Here is a 25,446-nt window from a genome sequence, read left to right as displayed (position 1 = left end):
ATTTCTTTGATATTAGTTTAACTCTTGTCTCACAGCGAATTGTCCCACGGCGACTTAGCCACAGGAAGTTGACTGTGCTGAGTTGGCCATGCGGATTGTAATAGACCCGTCCAGAAGACGTAGGCACAGTCGCAAATATTTAACGCTATCAGCCGAGAAGGCTTCAGTGTGAGGCAAGTAATGCCTTTGAAGAACCAGGTTTTGAAGAAATGTATATTTTTAAAAAATTCTTGCCCTCCATTGAAATGAACGACTTTCCTAAATAGGTGTCCTAAACTGGTCAGAGATTCTGCCCTCAATGCGTTAAGCAGCCCTACATTCCACGTTTTAAGAAACTCTTTGCAAAAATTGCTGCCTTTACCCGTTAAGACGACACAGCAAAACCGGGGCCTGAAAAGGGAGAACTTGGAAATCTTGTACTGTTGAGGAGACAATTTAGGGGTTATTTCCCCCCCCTTCCAAGTGGCCCCGTGTTGGTGGCTGTGCCTTATAAAATCTGGTGTACTGAAATGCAAAGATTAGGTGCAATTGTGCTTCAAGCAACTTGACCCCCACAAAAATAGAAATAAAGCCGTGTACGCTGCCCGGCTATTAAGGGAATGGGACTAAATCCTCAGGGTGAACTTGAAGCTCAACGTTATCTCCCGTTTCGGATTGTTTTATGCAGAGGAAAGAGAAGTGAGCCTAGGGGTTCTTACATGCCAGCCCTTGATTTTAACTGGGTGGCTTTAGCGTTGGCTAACTTGGCTCTGACGTCGACCGGTTTCTCAAAAAACCTCACCAAGGCAGGTTCGTTTAGCAAAGAAGCCAGGATCTGCTCAAAAGCGAACGACCAGCCTTCGTGGATGGAGCTGGAGAGCGGGGCTCCCGGCTCATCCGTCTGGGAGGCCGGCGGTGCTGTAGGACCAGCCACGGGAGATGTTCCTCTCTGAGCTGGGGAAGTGGGGCTCTGAAGCTTTCGTCCCACCTCCTCCATCCTCAACAGGAGGCCGGTAACTGTAGCGATGGCCCGGAACAGGAGCTCTTCTTCTGGATCACCGTGGAACAAGTTATACAAGGTCTTGGAGAACTGGATGAATTGGGACTGGGAAGGGAAAAAGAAGAGACCTTTTCAGATCAAGCCTGTACGTGTGTGCGTCGACAGAACAAGCCATGCTTGCAGCAGCTTTTTATAAATAGCACTTAAGACTTGTATACCGCTTCACGGTGCTTTTACAGCCCTCTCTGAGCGGTTTACAGAGTCAGCCTCTTGCCCCCAGCAAGCTGGGTCCTCATTTTACTGATCTCGGAAGGACGGAAGGCTGAGTCAACCTTGAGCCGGTCAGGATCGAACTGCTGGCAGTGGGCAGTGTTACGGAAGGAAGGGAGGGAGGGAAGAAGGAAGGAAGGGCAATAACAATAGGAAGGAAGGGCAATAACAATAGGAAGGAAGGAAGGGCAATAACAATAGGAAGGAAGGAAGGAAGGAAGGAAGGAAGGAAGGAAGGAAGGAAGGACAATAACAATGCTAATATCGGATGTTCTTGCTTGACAATAGCACTTAGACTTATATACCGCTTCACAATGCTTTAAAGTTCTTTCTAAGTAGTTTACAGAGTCAGCATATTGCTCCTGACAATCTGGGTCCTCATTTTACTGACCTCGGAAGGATGGAAGGCTGAGTCAACCTTGAGCCGGTGAGGATCGAACTGCTGGCAGTCGGCATAATTAGCCTGCAGTACTGCATTCTAGCCATTGCGCCACCAGGGCTCATAAAAATGGGTGTCTTGACTAGATTTCCCCATCAAGTGTCCTGAAGATGCATTGAATAACGATCTACATGATCTCCAAACTTCCTGGTTCATCTGGGAGGAGTTTATGAGTTTGTAGGCCAAGGACCAAAGGTCTCCAGCTGAGAGAAGACTACATTTTGATGTTCTAGACTTTAGCAGAATTTGTTATATGGGAACCTTGGTGCTCTCTGAGTTTGGTTGTTTTCTTGCCGATGTTTCATTATCAAACTAAGTAGCATCGTCGTCATTATCATCATAACCCTAACCCTGATGATGTTACCTAGTCTGGTAGTGAAACGTCTGCAAGAAAACCACCAAGCTCAGAGAGGCCTAAGGTCCTCACAGCTCAATCCTGAGCTACAAATGGTCTCTTCTATCAATATTTGCTACACCTCCACCCTACCTGTATTAATGGAGGAGAACAAAAAAAATACTCCACTAGAACAAAATACTTGCTTCCAAAAGTTCTCACCTGGTTCATCCGGGGCAAATCCTTAATGCTTGCTTCCTTTTTAAGGATCTCGTCTTGCCACTGCTTCAAGTAAGCCTGGATGTCCACTTTCCCTTTCCCTGTTTGGTAAGAAAGAGTCAGATGGGTCAATTGTGCTGTTCTCCTGAAGAGTTTCTGCTAAGGAATCAGATCTGTTGGGTAACGTTGGAGCATTTGCAGTTTCCAGCTGAAACTTCATCCCATCTCAATCGAAAGACTTTCAGCCGGGCTTCTTGATGTGAAGGGATGGAATTTGCAAAATCACTAAGGGCTTCCCTATTTCTGCCCTGCTACCCTGAAAGTCTCGTGCTTTATACTCTTTTTTTTTATTATTAATTTTCTATTTTCACAAACGAGTGCTCAATAGACAACGTGATGACTGAGTCCCTTAGTAATTCTGTGGTACATATAAGCTTCCAATATTACACCCGCCAGTACATCCTCTCTTTCTTTCGTACTTTACGCTCTTCAGGCCAGCCTGCAACATCAAACCAGGATTTCTTGCTAATCCCTACAAGCTTGGCCTCCTTCTTCTTCCTTCCTCCAGCATGGCCTCAAAAAGACTGCCGACAATAGCACATCAGAAGGGAACATTAACGGGTGCAAATTAAGCTGTGGTCAACCTCAACTCCGATCCCCAAAGTTAAGATTCTTAAAAACTGTGCCCGTTGACGGTCATGAAGGCGAAAGGCAGGATGGATACAGAGGCCAAGGTGGACTCAAATTTCACTCCATACGACACTTTTACGATGAGCAGCCTTCAACGTACACCTCCAATCTCTGGCTAAGTCCAGGCCACCTACCTTTTTCAGGACTTGTCTTTAAAGCATCTGCTTTATCTTCAGGAGAGGAAACTAAGATGAAGAAGAGGGAAAAAAGATACTTCTGATCCATCCGTGATACTAAATGCATTATCCATCCATGTAGAGGAGGAGTATTTACAGGCAGTCCTCAACTTAATGACCACAATTGAGGTCACAAGAGGTGATCACGTGACCCTTAGGGACACTGCAACTGTTGTAAGTACATGTCAGTTGCCAAGCGTCTGGATTTTGATCATGTGACTATGGCGAAGCTGGAAATGGTCGTGAAGTCACTTTTTCCAGGCCCATTGCAACTTTGACCGGTCACTAAATGAACTAGCTAGTCAAAGACTAGCTGTACTTTGTCTACTGCAGTGCTTCTCAACCTTGTCAACTTTAAGCTATGTGAACTTCAAGGTTTCTGAGAGTTGAAGTCAACGCCTCTCTTAAAGTTGACAAGGTTGAGAGACCCTGATATACAGCAAGAAAGTGATCTTTCCTTCTCAGAGATCCTTCCGTGAAGAGATCCCAAGAATTGAACTTGAGACTCTCCACCATTGAGTTATGACCTGGTCCCCAAGATGACACTAACACTGCCAATAAGGTTGACCAAGACTTCTTCAAGTGCTTGCAATTAGCAATAGCAATAGCACTTGGACTTATATACCGCTTCACAGTGCTTTACAGCCCTCTCTAAGCGGTTTAGAGTCAGCTTATTGCCCTCAACAATCTGGATCCTCATTTTATTGACCTTGGAAGGATGGAAGGCCGAGTCAACCTTGAGCCGGTCAGGACCGAACTCCAGGCAGTGGGCAGAGTTAGCAATAGCAATAGCACTTAGACTTATATATCGCTTCACAGTGCTTTACAGCCCTCTCTAAGCGGTTTACAGAGTCAGCTTATTGCCCCCAACAATCTGGGTCCTTATTTCACCAACCTCGGAAGGATGGAAGGCTGAGTCAACCTTGAGCTGGTGAGAATTGAACTGCCAAACTGCCGGCAGTCAGCAGAATTAGCCTGCAGTACTGCGTTCTAACCACGGAGTCACCACGGCTCATACTTTTACTTAAGAGAACGGATTCTGAGCTAGTGGCAAAGGACCAGCTCCACTTTAATTTCCAGAAGACGACCTCCTTGGCTTTCACAAGCAGAAGTTAGACACGTTGACACTTACCACTCAGTTGACTGAAATGGATCAATTCTTCTTTAGAGAGTTGAGCTCCTTTAAAAGGGCTCAGCGACTCCACTTCGGTAAAAGCTGTCAAAAGAAAAAAAGAACAAAAGTTAAAAATCAAAAGAATTATATACAATGCATCACACAGCCTGGAAGATATAGCCACCGTTTGACTTCTAAAGGGTTTCAAAAACGTATAAATTAACTTTTTAAACTTTAGCTAAATCTGATATTATAAATTGGCAGTTTGCATAGAAGAGGGGAAGTTAAAAACCAAATAATGTTTTTTCTTTCTCTTTTTTTCGTTATTCTCTACTATTTTGATGATTGTTGAATTTGCTATCCTTATCTATTTTTTTCCTTTGCTACATTACAAACAAATTAAATAACAGTACAGTCTAGACTTTAATCTTGAGTATTGAGCTCAACTGAAACTTTTATTGTATAACAATACGATGCTGTACAATCTGTGCAGCAGAAATTTTTTTTCTAACGTTATATTCATTTCTGGAAGAAAAAGGTAAATAATCTCATGGCCAATAACATTGACCGTATATTAATATTATAAATATTGTAAATTGTAAATAATATTGATATAATACCTTCTTCTCTTTTCTTTACCCTCAATGCACTATTGAAATCTAAGTAATTTATATTGAGTTTAAATAACTTAAACAGCAGAGTGTCAATAATCTTCAATCGGTACTGCATAAATGCTACTGTACTAAAACCATGTTATTTATTAAAACCTACAATTTATTTTTTTTAAAAAAGGAAGTCACAAGGATTCAAAGCTGGCTTTAAACTTCACAAAAGCAGGAGACAGAGTGTATGTATGTGTCTTGAGTTCCTGTCTCAGCCTCTGCTTATTCGTCCTACTTTAAAAAGAAATAAATAGCATTTTAGGGATGAAGGATGATGTCCTTGGTTAATGGGTTTCCTGGCTGGGGAAGGAGTTCACCTTGGGTCCCACATGGTTCCAACTGACCTGGATGGTTTTCAACATGGAAAGCAAGGACTTAAACACAATACCTCCACATGACTCACCTGGTGGAATGTGCAATTTGAAAAGCAGGGTCAGCTTATGGGTGAAGCTTCCATGATAAAGGACATCTAATAAAAAGGGAAGAAAGGAAAAATAAATAAAAGCAAAGAGGTCATCCAAGGAGGTTCATACGTAATGGAGATGATCAGATCTCGGAGTCCTAGTGGACAATCGCTTAAATAGGAGCCAGCCATGTGCTGCAGCTGCCAAAAAAGCCAACACAGTGCTGGGCTGCATTAACAGAGGGATAGAATCAAGATCACGTGAAGTGTTAATACTACTTTACAAGGCCTTGGTAAGGCCACACTTGGAATACTGCATCCAGTTTTGGTCACCACGATGTAAAAAAGATGCTGAGACTCTAGAAAGAGTACAGAGAAGAGCAACAAAGATGATTAGGGGACTGGAGGTTAAAGCATATAAGGAACGGTTGCTGGAATTGGGGATGTCTAGTTTAACGAAGAGAAGGACGAGGGGGGACATGATAGCAGTCTTCCAGTATCTCAGGGCTGCCACAAAGAAGAGGGAGTCAAGCTATTTTCCAAGGCGCCTGAAGGCAGGAAAGAAGCAACGGATGGAAACTAACCAAAGAGAGAAGCAACCTAGAACTAAGGAGAAACTTCCTGACAGTTAGAACAATTAGCCAGTGGAACAACCTGCCTCCAGAAGCGGTGAATGCACCAACACTGGAAGTTTTTAAGAAGAAACTGGACAGCCATTTGTCCGAAATGGTATAGGGTTTCCTGCCTGAGCAGGGGGTTGGACTGGATGACCTCCAAGGTATCTTCCAACTTTATTATTATTATTAAATGTCCAGAATAGAACACAATAACAGAGTTGCAAGGGACCTTGGAGGTCTTCTAGTCCAACCCCCTGCTCAAGCAGGAAACCCTATAACAAGTGGCTGTCCAATCTCTTCTTTAAAACCCCCAGTGATGGAGCACCCACAACTTCTGAAGATCTTCTCCTGGTTAATTGTTCTCACTGTTAGGAAGTTTCTCTTTAGTTCTAAGTTGGTTCTCTCCTTGATTAGTTTCCACCCGTTGCTTTTTATCCTGCCTTTGGATGCTTTGGAGAATAGCTTGACCCCCTCTTCTTTGTGGCAGCCCCTCAAATATTGGAGCCCTGCTAGTTGCTAACTAGCCATTCCCAATTCCTGAAACCGTTCTTCGTAGGTTTTAACCTCCAGTCCCCTAATCATCTTTCTGTCTTTTCTCTGCACTCTTTCTAGAGGCTCAACATCTTTTTTATACCATGGGGATTCCATTATTGAGGAATAATTGAAAACTGGCTCCATAGTCACTGAATTGATCTACACCAGCCAGATCTCACTTAGGGAGGGGACTTTATCCGAATGCTAACTCTACAGATCTCTTAGCTTGGGACGTATTTGTGACCGTACCCCAAATGGATACAAATTCTTTGAAGTTGATCAGGCCGTCAACGTTCTCATCCAGGAGCCGGAAGGTCCACAGAGCCAAGGAATCTCGGTTGGCACAATGTGCCCACGGGCTCAGGAGATGGTGCAAGATTCGGAATTGCTGACAGTCGATCCGATATTGGTCCAGATAGGGCAGGCTGGCATCGTGGTGCTTTAGGGCCGGACTATTTGGTTTCCAGTAACAGGAGAGAAAATGTTCTTTCTGACCAAAAACAAGAGAAAGACCCAAATAAATGATAGCAAAATGTCATCAGATCACATGGGGACAATTTGAGAAACATCAAGTTGTTTTCCCATAGAATTATCCAGTGCTAAAAGTTGAAAATCATTGGCAATTAAAACTCATAGCCTTAACCTCTACCTAGACAATTATGCTATCTCTGAAACTCCAGAGGTGGCCCCTTTGGGAAAGATCACCAGATGTTTACTTATTGAAATTAAACATTCAGGAGCTCAAGGTCATCAATTTGAAGATCTGTTTTTCTTTCATCTTCATCATAGCAGCTAATGAATGAATGAATGGAATGGAATGGAAGGATTGCCCAACTCATTCAATGAATGCCCATGGCTGATTAGGTCTGTTAGAGGTCATGACCGTCAGACAGACATGAAAAGTCTTTTGCCGAGGACAACCAAGATGTTACCTTGAATAATTCATACAGTTCTTCCAGGTTGCTATGGCTGATAGTCACATCTTGGGAGACAACCCGGAGCTGAGAACAGACGACAGGAAAGAAAGTCAGGTTAAGATTGGATGTTTGAGGGATTGTCCTAGCTGTATATTTCAACGGATGAATCAAAGTAATTAATAGGTTTTCTAGTTAACTAAAGTCTTCTAGGTAACTGGGTGTGAGACTATGCCTGTGTTTCTCTTTCTTTCTTTCTTTCTTTCTTTCTTTCTTTCTTTCTTTCTTTCTTTCTTTCTTTCTTTCTTCTTCCTTCTTTTTTCTTTATCTATCTATCTATCTATCTATCTATCTATCTATCTATCTATCTATCTATCTATCTATCTATCTATCTATCTATCTATCTATCTATCTATCTATCTAATTAACAGAGAGCAATTGATACTTAATGATAAATTATGTTCAATACCAGGACAAAACCAATGACCAGAATCCTGATATAGACAAACTATAGTACCTACTCACCACATTCTGCTTAGTTGTGTTTTCCAAGGTTTGGATGACATACAGTCTGTTGCGACGTCGCATGCTTTCCACTTCCTCAAATCGGATTTCACCGTATTTCTGGAGGAGACCAAGACGCTATTTTACTGCTTATCAGGGTTGAATGCACAACACCTACAGCACAAACAGCCAACTCCTTCAGCATTGAAGGTTTCCAAGATTATTCTTCCTATCCTCCTCCTCCTCCTCCTCCTCCATCATCTTCACCACTCCAAATCTTATGAATCTTATTTGAAGCTCCAGACAGTCAGAGCGCAGAAGGCCACTCCTTCCAAGATTTCAAACTACAACACATCTACACACACACAAAACTGTCAAACTCTGAGACCAAGTGGCTATGTCTGTGGCTCCCGACTTCAATCATCCTTTTAAGCACAATTATCACCCTGATAGGTCTCCCCCCAGCCCCATCTGATTAATTTTGGGCTTATATTGCTTTATATTCATTTTTAGGAAGAAAGGTCTTCACCCAGAAGTGGACCCTTAGGGCGGCTTAATTCTGCAGGCCGCGACACAACAAATGACCGATTCTTCTTCTGAGGCGAAAGCGGAGGAGAAAGTGTGGAACAAACCTCGTTGGATTCTCGAATGAGGTCTGTGATGTCCACTCTGGGGTGAGGGGTTTTGCTTTCGTTCATCCCGGAGGCCTGCTGAACCGCTGGAGGTAGTGGGCTGTCCTTGTTGGTCACACTCTCAAAAAACCTTGATTCAAGGAAAAGGATTGTGTGAATTGTGTTCCCTTGCACACATTAACCGCTCTGTGCACACCCATATTATGAGCCGGCTTGGTCTAGCGGTTAAGGTGCTAGGCTAAAAAAACCGGGAGATGGTGAGTTCTAGTCTCACCTTAGACATGAAAGCCAACTGGGTGACTTTCAACCAATCACCAGGAGACTGAGACTTCTAGCCCGCCTCAGGCATGAAAGTCAACTGGGTGACTTTGGGCCAATCACCAGGAGACTGGGAGTTCTAGTCCCGCCTCAGGCATGAAAACCCACTGACTTTCAGCCAATTACCAGGAGACTGGGAGTTCTGGTCCCGCCTCAGGCATGAAAACCCACTGACTTTCAGCCAATCACCAGGAGACTGGGAGTTCTAGTCCTGCCTCAGGCATGAAAGCCGACTGGGTGACTTTGGGCCAATCACCAGGAGACTGGGAGTTCTAGTTCTGGCTTAGGCATGAAAGCCGACTGGGTGACTTTGGGCCAATCACCAGGAGACTGGGAGTTCTAGTCCTGCCTCAGGCATGAAAGCCGACTGGGTGACTTTGGGCCAATCACCAGGAGACTGGGAGTTCTAGTTCTGGCTTAGGCATGAAAAACCCACTTGAGTGACTCTGAGCCAATCACCAGGAGACAGAGAATTCTAATCCCGCCTTAGGCATAAAACCTGGCTGGGTGACTTTGGGCTAATCACCAGGAGACTGTGAATTCTAGTCCTGCTTTCTCCATGAAAGCCAGCTGGGTGACTTGGGTCCAGTCCCTCTCTCTCTCAACCCAGCCCACCTCACAGGACTGTTGTTGTGGGGAAAAGATGAGGAGGAAGGTCTGTTGGATCTGTCCACTGCCTCACTTGTAAAAATAATAAAGGTGGAAAACAAATAGATACGCCCACACCGTTGCACAACCTGTAGCCCAGCCCTAAACGCAAACACAGCTACCATCAACCCACAAGCAGCCGCCACACCAGCACCTGTTGAGGACCGTGACGGCTTCTGCGTCGTCCTTGCAGGCCAGCAGCTTGTCCACGTTGTAGTCGAGCACGGCCAGGCCCAGCTGCAGGATGGCCTTGATCCCGTCGTAGAAGAAGCAATCCACCACGTTGACGGCGCTCTCAATGGGCAGGACGCTGACGAAGAGGGTGAGGAACCAGGAGAGCGAGACGGAGGAGAAGAAGGTCATGTCGGTCATGTGCTCCGTCAGCTGCGGCAAGTAGTCCCGGATCAGGTCCTCGAACACAGCCTGATCTACCAAGGCACCTGAAAGAGACGTCTGGTTACGCTGGAGCAGACGCAAACTCAGAAACCCACATTTTATAAACTCAAAAACAGGGACCTTGGAGTCCTCGTGGACGATCCCCTAAACCTGAGTCAGCCGTGTGCGGCAGCAGCCAAAAATGCCAATACAATCCTGGCTTGTACAAACAGAGGCATAGAATCAAGATCACGTGAGGTCTTAGTACCGCTTTATAAAGCCCTAGTAAGGCCACTCCTGGAATCCTGCATCCAGTTTTGGTAAACTACATTACAAAAAAGATGTTGAGACCTTGGAAGAAGTGCCAAAATGATTAAAGGTCTTATGAAGAACGGTTGGGTATGGCTTGCCTAGAAAAAAGAAGGACTAGGGGGGACACGATAGCAGTATTCCAGTATTTGAGGAGCTGCCACAAAGACTAGAATAGAGCTGGAAGGGACCTTGGGGGTCTTTTTGTTCAAGCAAGAGACCTTATCCCATTTCAGACAAGTGACTGTCTAGCCTCATCTTAAAAATCTCCAGGGATGGAACGCCCACGATTTCTGAAGAAGAGGGGGTCAAATTATTTTCCAAAGCACCAGAAGGCAGAACAAGAAACAACAATTTGGAAACTAATCAGAAAAGAAGGACTGGGGGGGGGGACATGACAGCAGGATTCCAGTATTTGAGGGGCAGCACAAAGAAGAGGGGGTTCCACTTATTTTCCAAACCACCTGAAGGCAGGACAAGAAACAATGGATGGAAACTAACCAAAGAGAGAAGCAGCCTGGAATTAAGGAGAAACTTCCTGACAGCGAGGACAATCAACCAGGGGAACAGCTTGCCACCAGAAATTGCCTCCATCACTGGAAGTTTTTAAGGAGAGACTGGACAGTCACTTGTCTGAGATGGTATAGGGTCTCCTGCTTGAGCACGGGGCTGGACTAGAGGGCCTCCAAGGTCCCTTCCAACTCTCCTATCTCTGCTCCCACCCCTCATGAAAGCGATCATCACAGTAAACCCAACGAAAACAAAACGGTACCGATGATGCGGCGGTTAAAATAATCAGGCAGCATCCGTTCGCAGACAGCCACCAGCAGCCAAAATGCTTCCTCTTCTTTGGCGTAAAGAAGCAACACCGACGTTAATATATTCATGGCCTTTAAAACAAACACAATTATTATTACGGTTAGTTTGGCCTTCTGTCCTCTCGGCGTCACCTCGCTGACATGATATTTCTGCATCAGGGCCCACGGCCACTGTGGGGCGGCTGCAGGGCTTGTGAAGAGACTTGCGTAGGAGTCACCAATTACTACACTGAGCAATATTTTTGCTTTAGAGGAAAGTAAAAACATTTACTTATGTAAATCGTGGTTATGCAACGCTTGTAAGCATGGAAAAATGGTTATAAGTCACTTTTTCCGGTGACATAACTTCAAATGGTCACTAAATGAATTGTTGTAAGTGGAGAACTATCTGTATAGAAGGGTCCTCTGCAACTTCAAACAGTCACTAAGTGACTCGTTGTAAGTCAAGGACTACCTGTATAATAGCAATAGGATTTAGACTTTACAGATCTCTCTAACCGGTTTACACAGTCAGCCTCTTGCCCTCCAACAATCTGAGTCATTTTACCGACCTCAGAAGGATGGAAGGCTGAGTCAACCTTGAGCCGGTCAGCATCGAACTGCTGGCAGTGGGCCAAGTCAGCCTGCAATACTGCATTCTAACCACTGCGTCACCACGGCACTAATGAAACACATCCACAGCCCTACACAAATACAGGCACCAAACTTTGGTTTGGACCACGTAAGCCAAGTTGGGAGCCCAAAGGCACAGCCTACCTGACAATAGCCAATCTTGGGGTTCCTGTAGGCGTAGGCAGTGAGGACCCTCCGGAGGGCAGAAATGCCCGTGTCGCTCTGGAAGGCGGGGTGCTCGGGCAGCGAGCGGCGCAGATCCCGCTCGATTTCGTCTGTCTCCAGAGTGCACGTCCCGAAAGATCTCTCCACCACATCCGAGTAATAGCCAGGATGGCTTGCCATGTCATTGACAGCACCTGTCCAGGGGTGTAAGTTGCACAGAGGAAAAGGAAAGTTGCAATTGTATCTTGAATGCCAGAGCTTTGCATAGATCATGGGGTCTCCAAATTTGGCAACTTTAAGACTTGTGGACTTCAACTCCCAGAATTCCTCAGCCAGCAATGAGTTGAGCTGGACCTGAAGGAGAATGGACTTTTCCGCTACTCAACGTGTCTGGATGCAACCTGCTGGAAAGGGTCATCTAGAGATGTCTATGGAGATTCTCGGTCATCCAGGTCAAGGTTGTCCCAACGGTGCTTTTTTCAGGGGGCAACTGGACTTTCTTGTTTTTCTTTGAAGACCTTTCGCTTCTCATCCAAGAAGCTGAAGAGCTGAAGAAGCTTCTTGGACGAGAAGCGAGACGCCTTCAAATCAAAACAAGGAAGTCCACTTGCCTCCTGAAAAAAGCACCTCTGGGATGATCATCTAGAGATGTTCCCTCAAGTCTACTTGGGTACAATTGCTTCCAAGGAAGGCAGTCTATAAATGGAGCAATCTATCTCATCACTTCCATTATTCCAAACATGGACCATACCTGAGAACAGAAGCCAAAGTTCTCCTCGTAAGACTTCAGGGATGCCTCTGACAATCAGGTCCCGGGTTTTCCTCGTCCGAAACATACTCACGCCCCGTCCGCACTCTATGAAAAGGATGTTCCAGGACTGCTCTTTCATTTTTTCTTTTAACTAATGGAACAAGGGGGGGGGTGTCAAAAGGCCACTTGAGCACAATCACAAAATGCCGGGGACACCCTCAATGGGGGTTATGTTAGGGTTCAAAATTCAATGGGAATTTATTTAAAAGAGAGAGAGAGAGAGAGAGAGAGAGACAGGATAATGCAAAAATAAAAAGGCTCCATCCCAGAATTAAAAAAAAATAGATGGCTACGCATTAAATGCTCTTGGCAAGATTAAATACAGGTGGTCCTTGACTTATGACCACAATTGAGCATGAACTTTATGTTGCTAAGTGAGACAGTTGTGAGTTTTGCCCCATTTTACCTTTCTTGCCACACTTCTTAACAGGATCATGCAGTTATTAAATTAGTAATTAGTAAGTGAATCGGCCTTCCCTGTTGACTTTGTCAGACGGTCGCAAAAGGGGATCACGTGACCCCCGGGACACTGCAAAAAGTCGTAACTATGAACCATTTGCCAAGTGTCTGAATTTTGATCATGTGACCATGGAGAGGCTGCAACGGCCATCTGAAAAACGCCCATAAGTCCCTTTCTTCAGTGCTGTTGTAACTTCTAACGGTCAGTAAATGAACTGTTGTAAGTCAAGGACTCCCTGTATAGTATTTGTCTTCAGTATTTGTAATGGGCCTTCACAAAATAAGGCAAACTGTGTTGAACCCAGAGCAAAATTAACCCAGGACATATTTAAAGAGAGGGACAGATTCATAGTAGGAGAAACCCAAACGTCGAACATCTAAATGACCTTGGTAGGAGACCCAATTGGACGTTTCTGGAACTAGAGAAGGTCAAGGAAGGATCTCTTCCAAGATCCAAGACTTTGGGCCACCAAGATGGCAGAAGCTCCATATGAAAAGGAAAAACTCAGCAAAGCAGGGCGAAAGGGAGACGTTGCCACCGGTCTCCTGATGTTGATGAGAACCGGGATCTCTTCTTACCATCTTTGAATCGAGGTTCTCTGCATCCTGAGGGTGAAAAACGGTCATCAGGGCTTCCGTGCTAACCGTGGCGCTGCTGCCTTTGTGGCTGGCCATCGGCTGCCCCTCGTAGTCCTCCCAGACCGGGGGGGTCTCTGGGCTAACCCCGACCTGCAAGAGGCATCAGAAGAAACCAAGGTATAGAACTTGGTTAGAGAAGAAGAGCAGAGCGCCAATCAAACCAGCAAAGGATTAAACCCTGCAGAAGTGCAACCTTTGCTGCAGAGGGGAAGGTGGGGCTCCCTTTTTGCATTTTGCAGGGCCTCCCCCTTCCTCAAAACTGTGGTCAGCCTATAACAGAAGGCATTGGGTCACCCAACTGACCCAATTTAATGGATTCACACAACGCTCTACACCCAACCCTGAATCCGGCTGAGCTCGCACGAGATTCTAAGCCAGGAAAAACGAAGAAAGGAACCATAACTGAAATGTAAGCTAACCAAGATGAACCTGTTGTGTGAATGCTGGTGCAAAGGTCACTCTAACCCCAACATGGCTAACTGCACTAGCACAAAGGTATTCTCCCTGCCCAGTTTATACCTATCGCAGGAGAAGTGAGATAGGGCACCAATTTTTGATAAGCAGACTAACAGTGTCCTTATTTAGAGCTTTTCCCTCCCTGAACTGGCCTTTGAGAAACCTTCTCTGCGGGTGGCTGCCCTCGCATCTGGTGGCAGAGAGTTCCACGGGCATTCAGGCAAAGAAAAGAGAGCTCTACTCCACGGAGACCCCTTTTCCAGGCACTGCAAACCAGGAATAGGCACATTTTGCCCTTACCTCTCCACTCGTGCTGTGTTGGGGGCCTGGTGCCGCATTGTACCTGGTCTTCAGCTTCAACACCAGAGCTTCAAAGTCTCTCACTTCCGAGAACCGGAAGGCCCGGGCTCCTTTGGTAGCGATGCTGAGGGCCTTGCTGGCGTGGTCAGTGACCTCAACTGCGATGACCTGCGAGCATTGGAGAGGAAGAGACTCCAGTCACCCTCTCAGCTGGTCATCAGACCGAGAACCTGCAAGGTCCCACGAGGTCAAATAGAGGCGTCTCAAACGCCCCGATCCTCTGAAAAGCAGGATGAGGCTCTGCTGTCAGGGTAGCCATGTTTAAACCATGAAAGTAGGGCTTGCTGGGTATCTCCAGATATCCATCCAAACATTCAGCCTGTTTCCTTGACCGTGTTTGGTCCAGTTTGGTACTAGCGTCTCCTGCCACTCAAGACAATCTTCAGCTTGGTTAGTGAAGAGGAAAGTTGGGAACACAACAGGACGTTCATGTCAACACAGCAATGTGTAGGTAGCTGACCAAGCTTCCCCATCTCTGTGCCAGGACTCAGGGGCCAACCTGGAGACCCTAACCTTAAGACCACCAGCTTCCATGGAGGGATATAGGATTATGCTATCAAATATTCTTCCACCTACTATCAGGAAATATTTCTCTTGAACAGAGCAAGGATTCTATTAAAGAGTGTTCTGTAAGAAGGATAATTGGTCAAGTTTTTTCTCTTTTCTGCAATTATATTTTGGTCTCTTCTCTCACACTCTTTTCCTCTCCTTTCCTTCCATCTTCCCTCATTCCTTCCTTCCTTTTCCAATCTCTTTCCTTCCTTCCTCCTCCCCTCTCCCTCCCTCCCTCCTTCCCTTCTCTGCTTTCCTTCCCTATCTCCTTCCTTCCCCATTCCCATCCTTCCCATTCCCATCTCCTTCCTTCCCTTTCTTTTCCCATCTCTCCTTCCTTCTTTCCTTCCTTCCTTCCCTTCCCATTCCCATCTCCTTCCTTCCTTTCCTTCCTTTTCCCACATCTCTCCTTCCTTCCTTCCCATTCCCATCTCTCCTTCCTTCTTTCCTTCCCTTCCCCTTCCTTCCTTCCCTTCCTTTTCCCACATCTCTCCTTCCTTCCTTCCTTCCTTCCTTCCTTCCTTCCTTCCTTCCTTCCTTCCTTCCTTCCTTCCTTTTCCTTCCTTCCATTGCTTGCCAAAGAAGGACCAGACCCTGGCCATCCAAGATTTCACCTGCATGTCTGCTCGCCTTACCTCCCTCAGGGGGACGATGACACAGCACAAGCAGCCATCTTGGCTGGCAAAACAGAGGTAATTCTCTGAAAGGCACATCTTCCCCAGAGTGTTGTAGTGGCTGAAGGGCACCCACAGGAAGCACTCGTGAACCTCCCGCAGCGTCTCCTCGCTGGGCAGCCTGAAGAAGGCGTTGAACTGCTGGCTGTGGGCCCGATTCTCCAGTCCTCTGCGGCCAAAAGAGAAGGAGATTCTGAACAAAGCCGAGTCTCCCTTTAAACACCCCGGCATTCACAGTTCCTTCATTCCAATTTGGGAAATTAAGCACCGGCAGTCCTCGATTTATGACATTTGACCTCAACATTTCTGTCGTTAAGTGAGACATTTCTTAAGTGGGTTGTGCCCCACTTTACGACCTTTCTTGCCACAGCTGTTAAGTGAATCACTGCAGTGAAGTTAGTAACCCGGTTGTTAAGTGAATCTGGCTTTCCCCCATTGACTTTGCTTGTCAGAAGGTCACAAAAAGAGATCACGTGACCCCCGGGACACAGCAACCGTCGTAAGTGTGAACCAGTTGCCAAGCATCCGAATCTTGATCACATGACCATAAGGAGGCTGCTGTGGTCGTAAGTGTGAAAATTGGTCCTAAGTCCCTTTTTTCAGTGCTGTTGTAACTTTGAACGGTCGCTACATGAACGTAAGTCGAGGACTACCTATAAATGAGCTCTAAATTCCTACCTGGGATAATTGTGGACCTTAATCCAAAACAGAAAATGAAGTCTCCGATTCCTAGATCAATAGGAGGCAAACCACACCCAAAAGCATGGATCCAACCTGGCACTTTCTACAAGCAAGTCTTCTACAATTGAGCCCTGCCCACTTTGTTTATCCAAATAACTTTTTTAAATCCCCCACACAGGTCACTCTCTCTCCTCTGTCCCCTCTACTCACCTCTTAGTGATTTGCAAGGGGTCGCAGAGGATGGGGTCAGCTTCAAACCCCTCCTTGTCAAAGAGTCTCCGGACGGCGTAGAGAGCCAGCTGTTCCATCAGGAGGAAGGTCTCACCAAGGTGCAAGAACATGGAGAAGTAATGGTCCTCTCCGTGGGCGCGAACGTGGATGCTTTCGGTCAGGATAACCGTGGAGGTCTTTTCAAGTTTGGAGATTTCATCCCAGGCAATTATGAGTTTGACTGCAGAGGGGAGAACAACAGAATAATGGAGTTGGAAGGTCTACGGAGATTCTCAGTCATCCAGGTCGTGCTTTTCCAGGAGCAACGGGACTTTCTTTGTTTTTCTTTGAAGACATTTCGCTTCTCATCCAAGAAGCTTCTTCAGCTCTGGCTGGATGGTGGGGAATGGAAGGATTTATACTCCTTGCAGACAGCCGGTCGTTTGCCTTCTTTTAGAGAGTCGTTGAGGACACCTGGAGATTTACCTGTGTCAAATGGGTGTGGAGTCTTCTTGGAACTGCTGAAAGGACTGTGTTGTAGACTGGAGATAGATGATGAGGACACAGATAAAGTCATTAAGACTTTAAGAGACTTTAAGCCAAGGCTTAAAGTTTCAAGGTTGGTCCTCCCTGATCTATAGTTTAATTTTCTTCGGAGGAAGTTTTTTATTTTCACTCGGTTGCGTGTTGCTCACCGCCCTAAGTCGTCATAACGAGATGGCCGGCCGTATCATTTGGAATAAAATAAATGAATGACTTTACTTACTCTCAGCTCCCAGCAGGAACGAGTAAAAGCTGAGGAAGTTGGTGCTCAGATACAGCCAGCCTTGGCAAGGCACCCGTCCCTTCCAGTAGCTACACGAGTAGTAAGTCACGAGCTTCTCTTGTTCGGCCAACCCAAAACACTTCTCAAACTTCAGATGGGCTTCCCGGAACTTCTCTGGATCTTCTTCCTTGACCAAAGACCCTTTACCCTCCTCAGCAATTAAGCCCTGAAAAAAAGGGAGTCAAGACACTAATAAACACCAGCCCAGAGCTTCCAAAAGTAATCTCACTGAAGTGGGAATTAAAGTCTCTTTGCCAAAATTCAATCGCCATCATGGCCTCCAATATGAAGAAACATGGAAGCAGGAACTAAAGATGGGTGAGGGAGCTGGGAAGTACAGATAGTCCTTTACTTACAATGATTCGCTTAGTGACCATTTGAAGTTACAACAGCACTGAAAAAAGCGACTTATGTCCGCTTTTCACACGACTGTTGTGGCCTCCCCAAGCTCACGTGATCAAAATTCAGACCCTTGGCAACTTAACTGCCTCCTATTTATGACGGTCGCAGTGTCCCGGGGTCACGTGATCCCCTTTTGTGACTTTCTGACACGCAGAGTCAGTGGGGGAAAGCCAGATTCATTTAACAACTGCAGTGATTCGTTTTACAACTTTGGCAAAAAAAAGGTTGTAAAATGAGGAACAACTGAATACTCAATCTCCATAGACTCCCTTCACTGCCTTGCTTAGCAACAAAAGTTTGAGGCTCAGCTATGATCATAAGTTGAGGACCATCCGCAGGATCTGAAGATGGGTTGGATAATTGGAAAGTAGAGAAACAACGATAATAAAATAGACAATCCCATTGAAACAATAAGAACCATCTTGCATCAGATCTGAGCTGGTCCCTTGGAAGAGAAAAAGAAATCTTAGCCTGCTATCCCAGGTGTAATCTACCTGGGAGAAAGCAGAATGGATCCACTGTAAAAGGGACGACCTTCTAGGTTGATATGTATGGGGGTTTACATTTGCCAGGCAATTAAGTAATAAATTAATAAAAAAAAAACCTCTGCTGTCTTATAGTCACCAATGAGGAAGTAAACCTCACCAAGAACAATGAACTTTACTTCTAAGTAGGCGCTAGGATCAAATAAAATGCAACTCATGTCTCTGTGCCAGAGAAATTGCATAAGGCAATGCCGCTTTAGCAGATTTAGACAGATGTCTACGGAGAGTCTCAATCCTTCAGTTCATGATTGTCCCAAAGGTGCTTTCCCCCCCCCCAAAGGCAACTGGACTTTCTTGGTTTTTTTTCCCCCCCTTGAAAACATTTCGCTTCTCATCCAAAAAGCTTTTTCAGTTCTGAAGAATTGAACACGAACCAAAGAAGCTTCTTGGATAAGAAGCATTAACAGAGGGATAGAATCAAGATCACGTGAAGTATTAATACCACTTTACAATGCCTTGGTAAGGCCACACTTGGAATCCTGCATCCAGTTTTGGTCACCGCGATGTAAAAAAGATGCTGAGACTCTAGAAAGAGTGCAGAGAAGAGCAACAAAGATGATCAGGGAACTGGAGGCTAAAGCATATAAAGAATGGTTGCTGGAATTGGGTATGTCCAGTTTAACGAAGAGAAGGACGAGGGGAGACATGATAGCAGTCTTCCAATATCTCAGGGGCCGCCCCAAAGAAGAGGGAGTCAAGCTATTTTCCACAAAGCCCCTGAAGGCAGGACGAGAAGCAACGGATGGAAACTAATCCAGGAGAGAAGCAACCTAGAACTAAGGAGAAACTTCCTGACAGTTAGAACAATTAACCAATGGAACAACCTGCCTCCAGAAGCGGTGAATGCTCCAACACTAGAAGTTTTTAAGAAGAGACTGGACAATCATTTGTCCGAAATGGTATAGGGTTTCCTGCCTGAGCAGGGGGTTGGACTAGATGACCTCCAAGGTCCCTTCCAACTTTATTATTATTATTAAGAAGCTAAACATTTTCAAGGGAAAAGAAAAAAAACCCAAAGAAAGTCCAGTTGACTTTTGGGGAAAAAAAAAAAGCAATTTTGGGATTGAGACGGATGCTAGAACTGATGTGCCAAACTGGCCCGGCAAACGTCATCATCAGAGATTCAGCTGCTTGTCGACCCCTTTCTTACTCTTTCCCAACAATGCTTCCCAGGGCGAAAGGAAACCCCAGCCGCAAGTTACTCACGATGTGCTCTACGTACTCGAATTTTCCCGTGCACGAAGCTTACGATGTCCTCGTTGGAGTCAAACACGGAGAGAGTGTCCATGACGTTGCGCTCTAGCCATTCCCAGTGTTCTGTTATCTCTTCTCTGCTGGCCCCTGAGCGACAAAATTGGATTGGAATTAAATATATTTGATGCTTGCTTACGTCATTGTGGGGGGGGGGGAGAAATAGGAAGAGGAAAAAGGTGTGTTGGATACGTTTGCCACTTTGAGTTGGGTGTAAAAATAATAAAGGTAGGGATATAAATACAGGCAGTCCTCAGCTTACAGGCACAATTCAGTCCCAAATTCATGTTGCTAAGTGAGCAATTTAATAATAATAATAATAATAATAATAATAATAATAATAATAATAATAATAATAGTAACAGTAGTAGTAGTAAAGTTGGAAGGGACCTTGGAGGTCATCTAGTCCAACCCCCTGCTCAGGCAGGAAACCCTATACCATTTCGGACAAATGGCTGTCCAGTCTCTTCTTAAAAAACTTCCAGTGTTGGCACATTCACCGCTTCTGGAGGCAGGTTGTTCCACTGGCTAATTGTTCTAACTGTCAGGAAGTTTCTCCTTAGTTCTAGGTTGCTTCTCTCTTTGGTTAGTTTCCATCCGTTGCTTCTTGTCCTGCCTTCAGGCGCTTTGGAGAATAGCTTGACTCCCTCTTCTTTGGGGCAGCCCCTGAGATATTGGAAGACTGCTATCATGTCCCCCCTCATCCTTCTCTTCATTAAACTAGACATGCCCAATTCCAGCAACCGTTCCTTATATGTTTTAGCCTCCAGTCCCCTGATCATCTTTGTTGCTCTTCTCTGTACTCTTTCTAGAGTCTGAGCATCTTGTTGAGTGAGACATTTGTCTCATTTGTTAAGTGAGACATTTGTTTAAGACATTTGCTAAGAGAACCACTGCAGTTGATAAGTTAGTAACAAGGTCGTTGTGAACCTGGCTTCCCCATTAACTTTAATTGTCAGAAAGTCAGTTTCCTGTGAAACTGCAACTGTCATAAATGTGAGTCAGTTGGCAAGCATCTGAATTTTGATCCCATGACCACAGAGATGCTGCAACGGCCGTAAGTGTGAAAAAAATGGTCATAAGTCACTTTTTTCAGTTCCATTGTAACTTCAGTCGCTAAACAAACTGTAGTAAGCCGAGGACTTCATGTAAATAAATAATACAATAAATGGAGCAACCTAGAACTAAGGAGAAACTTCCTGACAGTTAGAGCAATTAACCAGTGGAACGATTTTCTTCCAGAAGTTGTGGATGCTCCAACACTGGAGGTTTTTAAGAAGAGACTGGACAGCCATTGGTCTGAAACGGTGTAGGGTTTCCTGCCTGAGCAGGGGGTTGGACTAGATGACCTCCAAGGTCCCTTCCAACTCTGTTATTCTATTCTACATAAGAATGTATTGTACTTACCGCACGCAATAGACCAGTACACCTGAGAATCCGGGGTCTGGTGCAAGATACGGAAAGGAGCCACTTTGGATGTGGAATCCAGAACAGCATCCAACGTCCCAACCAGGAGACCTGCAAGATCAAGGTCAAAGTTCAGGGCCTCTCCTCAAGGGCACAAGACACACACACACACACACACACACACACACACACACACACACGCGGGAAGAGAAACGAGGGATTCTTTTTTTAAAATGTTTTATTGATTTTCTAATTTTACATTTAACTATTTAAAAAGCAACGTGGCGGCTGCATTCATTGATAACTCAATGACATACAAGTATTTTTAGGACAATGTAGTATTTACTACATTAAATATTTCCTTTCTTTTCCCCTTAACGACCCTCAGCTTTTGTGACTCTTTGACGAGCAAAGCCAATGGGAAAGCCAGATTCACTTAACAACCGCGTTACTAACTTAATCACTGGAGTGATTCACTTAACAACCGCGTGGCAAGAAAAGTCATAAAATGGGGCAACATTCACTGAAGGAAGGTTTCTCTTAGCCACAGAAATTCTGGCCTCAGTTGAGGACTGGCTATATAAGCAAAACTTCCCCTTAGCAGTTGGCCAAGAGAAATACAGTACATGTTTTTTTTTTAATTTGATGAACCAAGAACATTTAAAATGCTCCTCCCCATTTACATCATCCCAAAGCAGGTCGTAACAACAGGATAACACTTGAGTTCTTTAAAAATAAATATTTATTCAACGAGGAAGCCAGCAAAAACAACAAAGGCGCAGAAACGGTGTCCACAAATCTTTGCTCCTTGTCAAGGATGTGTATATTTTTTGTTCCACCATGTGGCCAGTATGGAACGAATCAAATTGTTAAAAATGATGGCGTTTTCATGCACGGTTGCGGGAAAAAATAGTTATACAATCGGTCTGAATAAATTAGAATCTGATCTGAAGCGAGGGATTGCAAAGAAGCAGGTGTTGTTTTTTTTTAACCAGAAACGCAAAGAAGATAAACTTGGTGAGTTTCTAATTATTCACCTTCATGCTCCATCTCTCTCCCCCCCCACCCTTCACCCCATTTACCGTATTTCTGCATTATAAATAGATTGTTGATTTAAGTTTCATGGTTCACCGGCATTTGCAATTCGCTGGAAGATGAACAGAACCGGTCTTGTAAAACCTTTGCAAACACACACCCAGTGCGAGGGAGAGAATTAGCAGTTAAAAGAAAAACAAATAGCAATAAAAAAAAGCCTCCAAAAGTTTGGGAGCGTGGCAGGTACTGGCCCAGTTCAGAGAAATGATGCACGTCACGCTAAATCATAAGCCTGGATATCAATTCTCTGGCTGACAGGTGCCACAAATGAGCAGGTAGAGTAGAACTGTAGCAAAACCAAACTATAAAGGGAGTCCTCAGTGACCGTTCAAAGCTACAACAGCACTGAAAAAGTGATTTATGACCATTTTCCACACTTAACGACCATCGCAGCATCCCCGTGGCCGCGTGATCAAAACTCAGCTGCTTGGCAACTGACTCATATTTATGACGGTCGCAGCGTCCCGGGTTATGTGATTCCCTTTTGCGGCTTTCTGACAAGCAAAGTCAATGGGGGACACGGATTCACTTAACAACAACCGTGTTACTAAATTAACCCAAGCAGTGATTCACGTGGGAAGGTGGTAAAAATGGGGGCAAAAGCCACTCAACCCCTGGCTCGCCGAGGAGCAGAAATTCCTAATTCCTAAGCCAAGGACTATCTGTATTTGATTCACTATAAGGTGGATTTAATTGCTGTCTCCTTCTGTAAGTATGTGAGGCTTAATTCGTAAAGTGGGTGTTGAGCAGGAAATAAACAGAAGCCTCCTATCCGTCGCCTGGACGCGTACAAATAAAAGCCGGTGAGATATCCAAAGATAAATACATTATGATCCGGGCAGGAAAGGATAGGAAGGAGAGAATCAATATCTAACGTCACGTTTCAACTGTAAATACGGGCTTAGACATGGGTTTTATCGCTGTCTCCTTCAATATTAAAACTGACACTTCAGCAACCATCTCCGGAGGTCTTTGGAGATCGATCCAGAAGTAAAACTGGGAAACTGAGTCAGTCTAAAGATTCCTATTTGGGCTCAGAATGGGAACCGTTTTCCTGCCTCCTCTCCAAAACGCTTCCTAGGCAAATGGGAGCCTATGAAGGAGGAGGTGAAATCTGTGTTATTTTTAAAAAGGCAAAATGACTACCTTGCAGGACATGAATTATGGAAGAAGGGGATCTGCAGGGAAATATGATCACCACTGACTTTCACTGGCTGAAGGGAGCTTTGTAAATCCGCAGTATTAGTCATAAAGGAAACCTGTGACTCAAAACCAGCACCCTTAGCTAAATTCTTGTTTTTCCTTTCGCGACGTCTCCCCTGGAACAAGGCTAACAGCAAACACTTAGAAGAGCCTGACTTTTGAAGAGCCAAGGCCTTCCATTAATATTTCAAAGGCTGGAGAAAAGGCTGGCTGCAAACCTTCTCACCTCCGAAAGAGTGGCAGGGAAAAAACCAAAACAGAATGTATGTAAGACCTTAGAAAATGTCAGTTCCATCGGGCCAATGCCTTATCTGTCATCTTTATAGGACTTATGAGAATGAATTGGTCAATTCTGCACCCTTCTCAGGCTTGCAGAAAATATACCTTTGCTTAAGTGGCCTACAGAGAGATGGCCAATGTTTTAATGATGAAAGAACATCCCTGGATCTCCCCCTGCTTCATGGTGTCCCACCCAAGTAGCTTTCCTGACCGGCTAATTTAAGAGGTCCTCCATGGTCTTCTTCCTTCCTCCAGGACTTTGTCCATTTATCTTGCTTCCCTGATTTTTTTCTGGTGATCTTCCATTCAAGAAGCCACCAAGCCCGCTTAACCTTTTGAGATCAGACAGGTGGAGGCACCTGGTTGGGAAGGTCCTGCCCATCAGAACAGATGGGACCTTCCTCGCTTTTCCCTCTTCTGATGTTGACACATGACACTTGGCATCAACCAACAGTTAAATCTGGGAATGGTGGTTTCCCAAATACTGCAGAGCAAGAACAGAGGGAAAACAGGGATGGGATGTCATTGACATTTAAGCAAACGTAACATGTTCTTAACCAAACGAGTCTCTAGATGTACAGTAATTTCCCTTTCTGTCCGGTTAAAAACGGCAGCAATTTTGGAGTCCTGCAGCCAGTGGGCAACATCTGGCGACCTTGGATTGGATTTTATGAATGGGAAATACAGCCACAGACTAGAAGTTCAACTGGGAACATCTTGGAAGATGCTAAGGCGAAACTATTTATGTATGGCAACCTTGAAAACTGCAAACCATGAAATTACCAGGAGCTGAACTGAATGTGTGGAAGTCTTTATTTTTTAAAAAAACACACACACACACACACAAAATACCAGCAAGCTTGGAAGGCTGCGTACCTCCTCTTGATATGTTCTACTCTGTTTGCATGCAATATCTAGTTCACCGTTCTACGTCACCTGCCACACAACAAGTGGAAGGGAAATAGTTGTAACCACCAACAAAACCACTTGGGTTATCATTTTGGGCTTCAGTCAACAATCTGTGCTAAAATAGACAAAAGGAACTGGATTGTTCACATCAAGGATCGGCTGCCTCGGTCATTTGAGGCAATGTGGACCCCCCTTCCAACTCCCAGTGAGATTGATATCAACCATATCCAGCAAACGTGGCTTTTGCATTCCAGCCGTCACAAAATAAACAGCACACTTTGAACTCTGAACACTGCAACACCTGATTTGTACTAGTACAACAAGAGACATAGATCACCCCAAGGACAAATCCTGCAATATTTCTCCTTCTATGGCAGGTCAAGACGCATTGACGAAAATGGTTTTGACAATCAGGAAGAGCTTGCCACAGAGAAAACGACTCAAGCTGAGACTCTGGTTTTTAAACTCAATCGTGGTTTTAACAAGCTTCGATTGAACAGGGTTGCAGAGAGCAACAACCATCAAACTTATGATGGCTCCATTCATCCAGATGTGAAGGCCTAGCTAAGCAAACTTCATGGGGCTTAGTGCAACTTAGCCACGGACCTGTTCAAGGTTAGGAACTCAATTGTGGATCTGTTCAAGGTTAGGAACTTAATTGTGGACCTGTTCAAGGTTAGGAACTCAATTGTGGACCTGTTCAAGGTTAGGAACTCAATTGTGGACCTGTTCAAGGTTAGGAACTCAATTGTGGATCTGTTCAAGGTTAGGAACTCAATTGTGGACCTGTTCAAGGTTAGGAACTCAATTGTGGACCTGTTCAAGGTTAGGAACTTAATTGTGGACCTGTTCAAGGTTAGGAACTCAATTGTGGACCTGTTCAAGGTTAGGAACTCAATTGTGGACCTGTTCAAGGTTAGGAACTTAATTGTGGACCTGTTCAAGGTTAGGAACT

The 25,446-nt window shown here is 44.9% G+C and overlaps 1 protein-coding gene across 1 annotated transcript in view; it reads right to left on the bottom strand.

Annotated features, from left to right (window-relative positions):
* Nucleotides 1-564: 564 nt before the first annotated feature.
* The window catches only part of TBC1D8B (TBC1 domain family member 8B), a 28,048-nt gene continuing 3,166 nt past the window's right edge, over nt 565-25,446 (bottom strand). Inside the window, exons 2-21 of the mRNA XM_015821101.1 lie at nt 21,006-21,116; nt 19,570-19,688; nt 17,341-17,566; nt 16,575-16,815; nt 15,645-15,852; nt 14,398-14,565; nt 13,582-13,731; nt 12,484-12,634; nt 11,712-11,926; nt 10,910-11,027; nt 9,608-9,893; nt 8,488-8,617; nt 7,877-7,975; nt 7,370-7,438; nt 6,687-6,927; nt 5,287-5,352; nt 4,240-4,323; nt 3,066-3,116; nt 2,245-2,342; nt 565-1,084 (exon numbers count right to left, since the gene is read on the bottom strand). Of these exons, the coding sequence (XP_015676587.1) occupies nt 695-1,084; nt 2,245-2,342; nt 3,066-3,116; nt 4,240-4,323; nt 5,287-5,352; nt 6,687-6,927; nt 7,370-7,438; nt 7,877-7,975; nt 8,488-8,617; nt 9,608-9,893; nt 10,910-11,027; nt 11,712-11,926; nt 12,484-12,634; nt 13,582-13,731; nt 14,398-14,565; nt 15,645-15,852; nt 16,575-16,815; nt 17,341-17,566; nt 19,570-19,688; nt 21,006-21,116 (3,221 nt within the window). The 3' untranslated portion in view covers nt 565-694. The remainder of the gene's footprint in view (nt 1,085-2,244; nt 2,343-3,065; nt 3,117-4,239; nt 4,324-5,286; nt 5,353-6,686; nt 6,928-7,369; nt 7,439-7,876; nt 7,976-8,487; nt 8,618-9,607; nt 9,894-10,909; nt 11,028-11,711; nt 11,927-12,483; nt 12,635-13,581; nt 13,732-14,397; nt 14,566-15,644; nt 15,853-16,574; nt 16,816-17,340; nt 17,567-19,569; nt 19,689-21,005; nt 21,117-25,446) is intronic.

The sequence above is a fragment of the Protobothrops mucrosquamatus genome, unplaced genomic scaffold (assembly GCF_001527695.2).
Source record: "Protobothrops mucrosquamatus isolate PMUCROS unplaced genomic scaffold, P.Mucros_1.0 scaffold1252, whole genome shotgun sequence".
In the NCBI taxonomy this organism is placed as follows: domain Eukaryota; kingdom Metazoa; phylum Chordata; class Lepidosauria; order Squamata; family Viperidae; genus Protobothrops; species Protobothrops mucrosquamatus.
The sequence above is the reverse complement of the archived record's forward strand: the minus strand, read 5'-3'. Positions and strand labels throughout refer to the sequence as shown.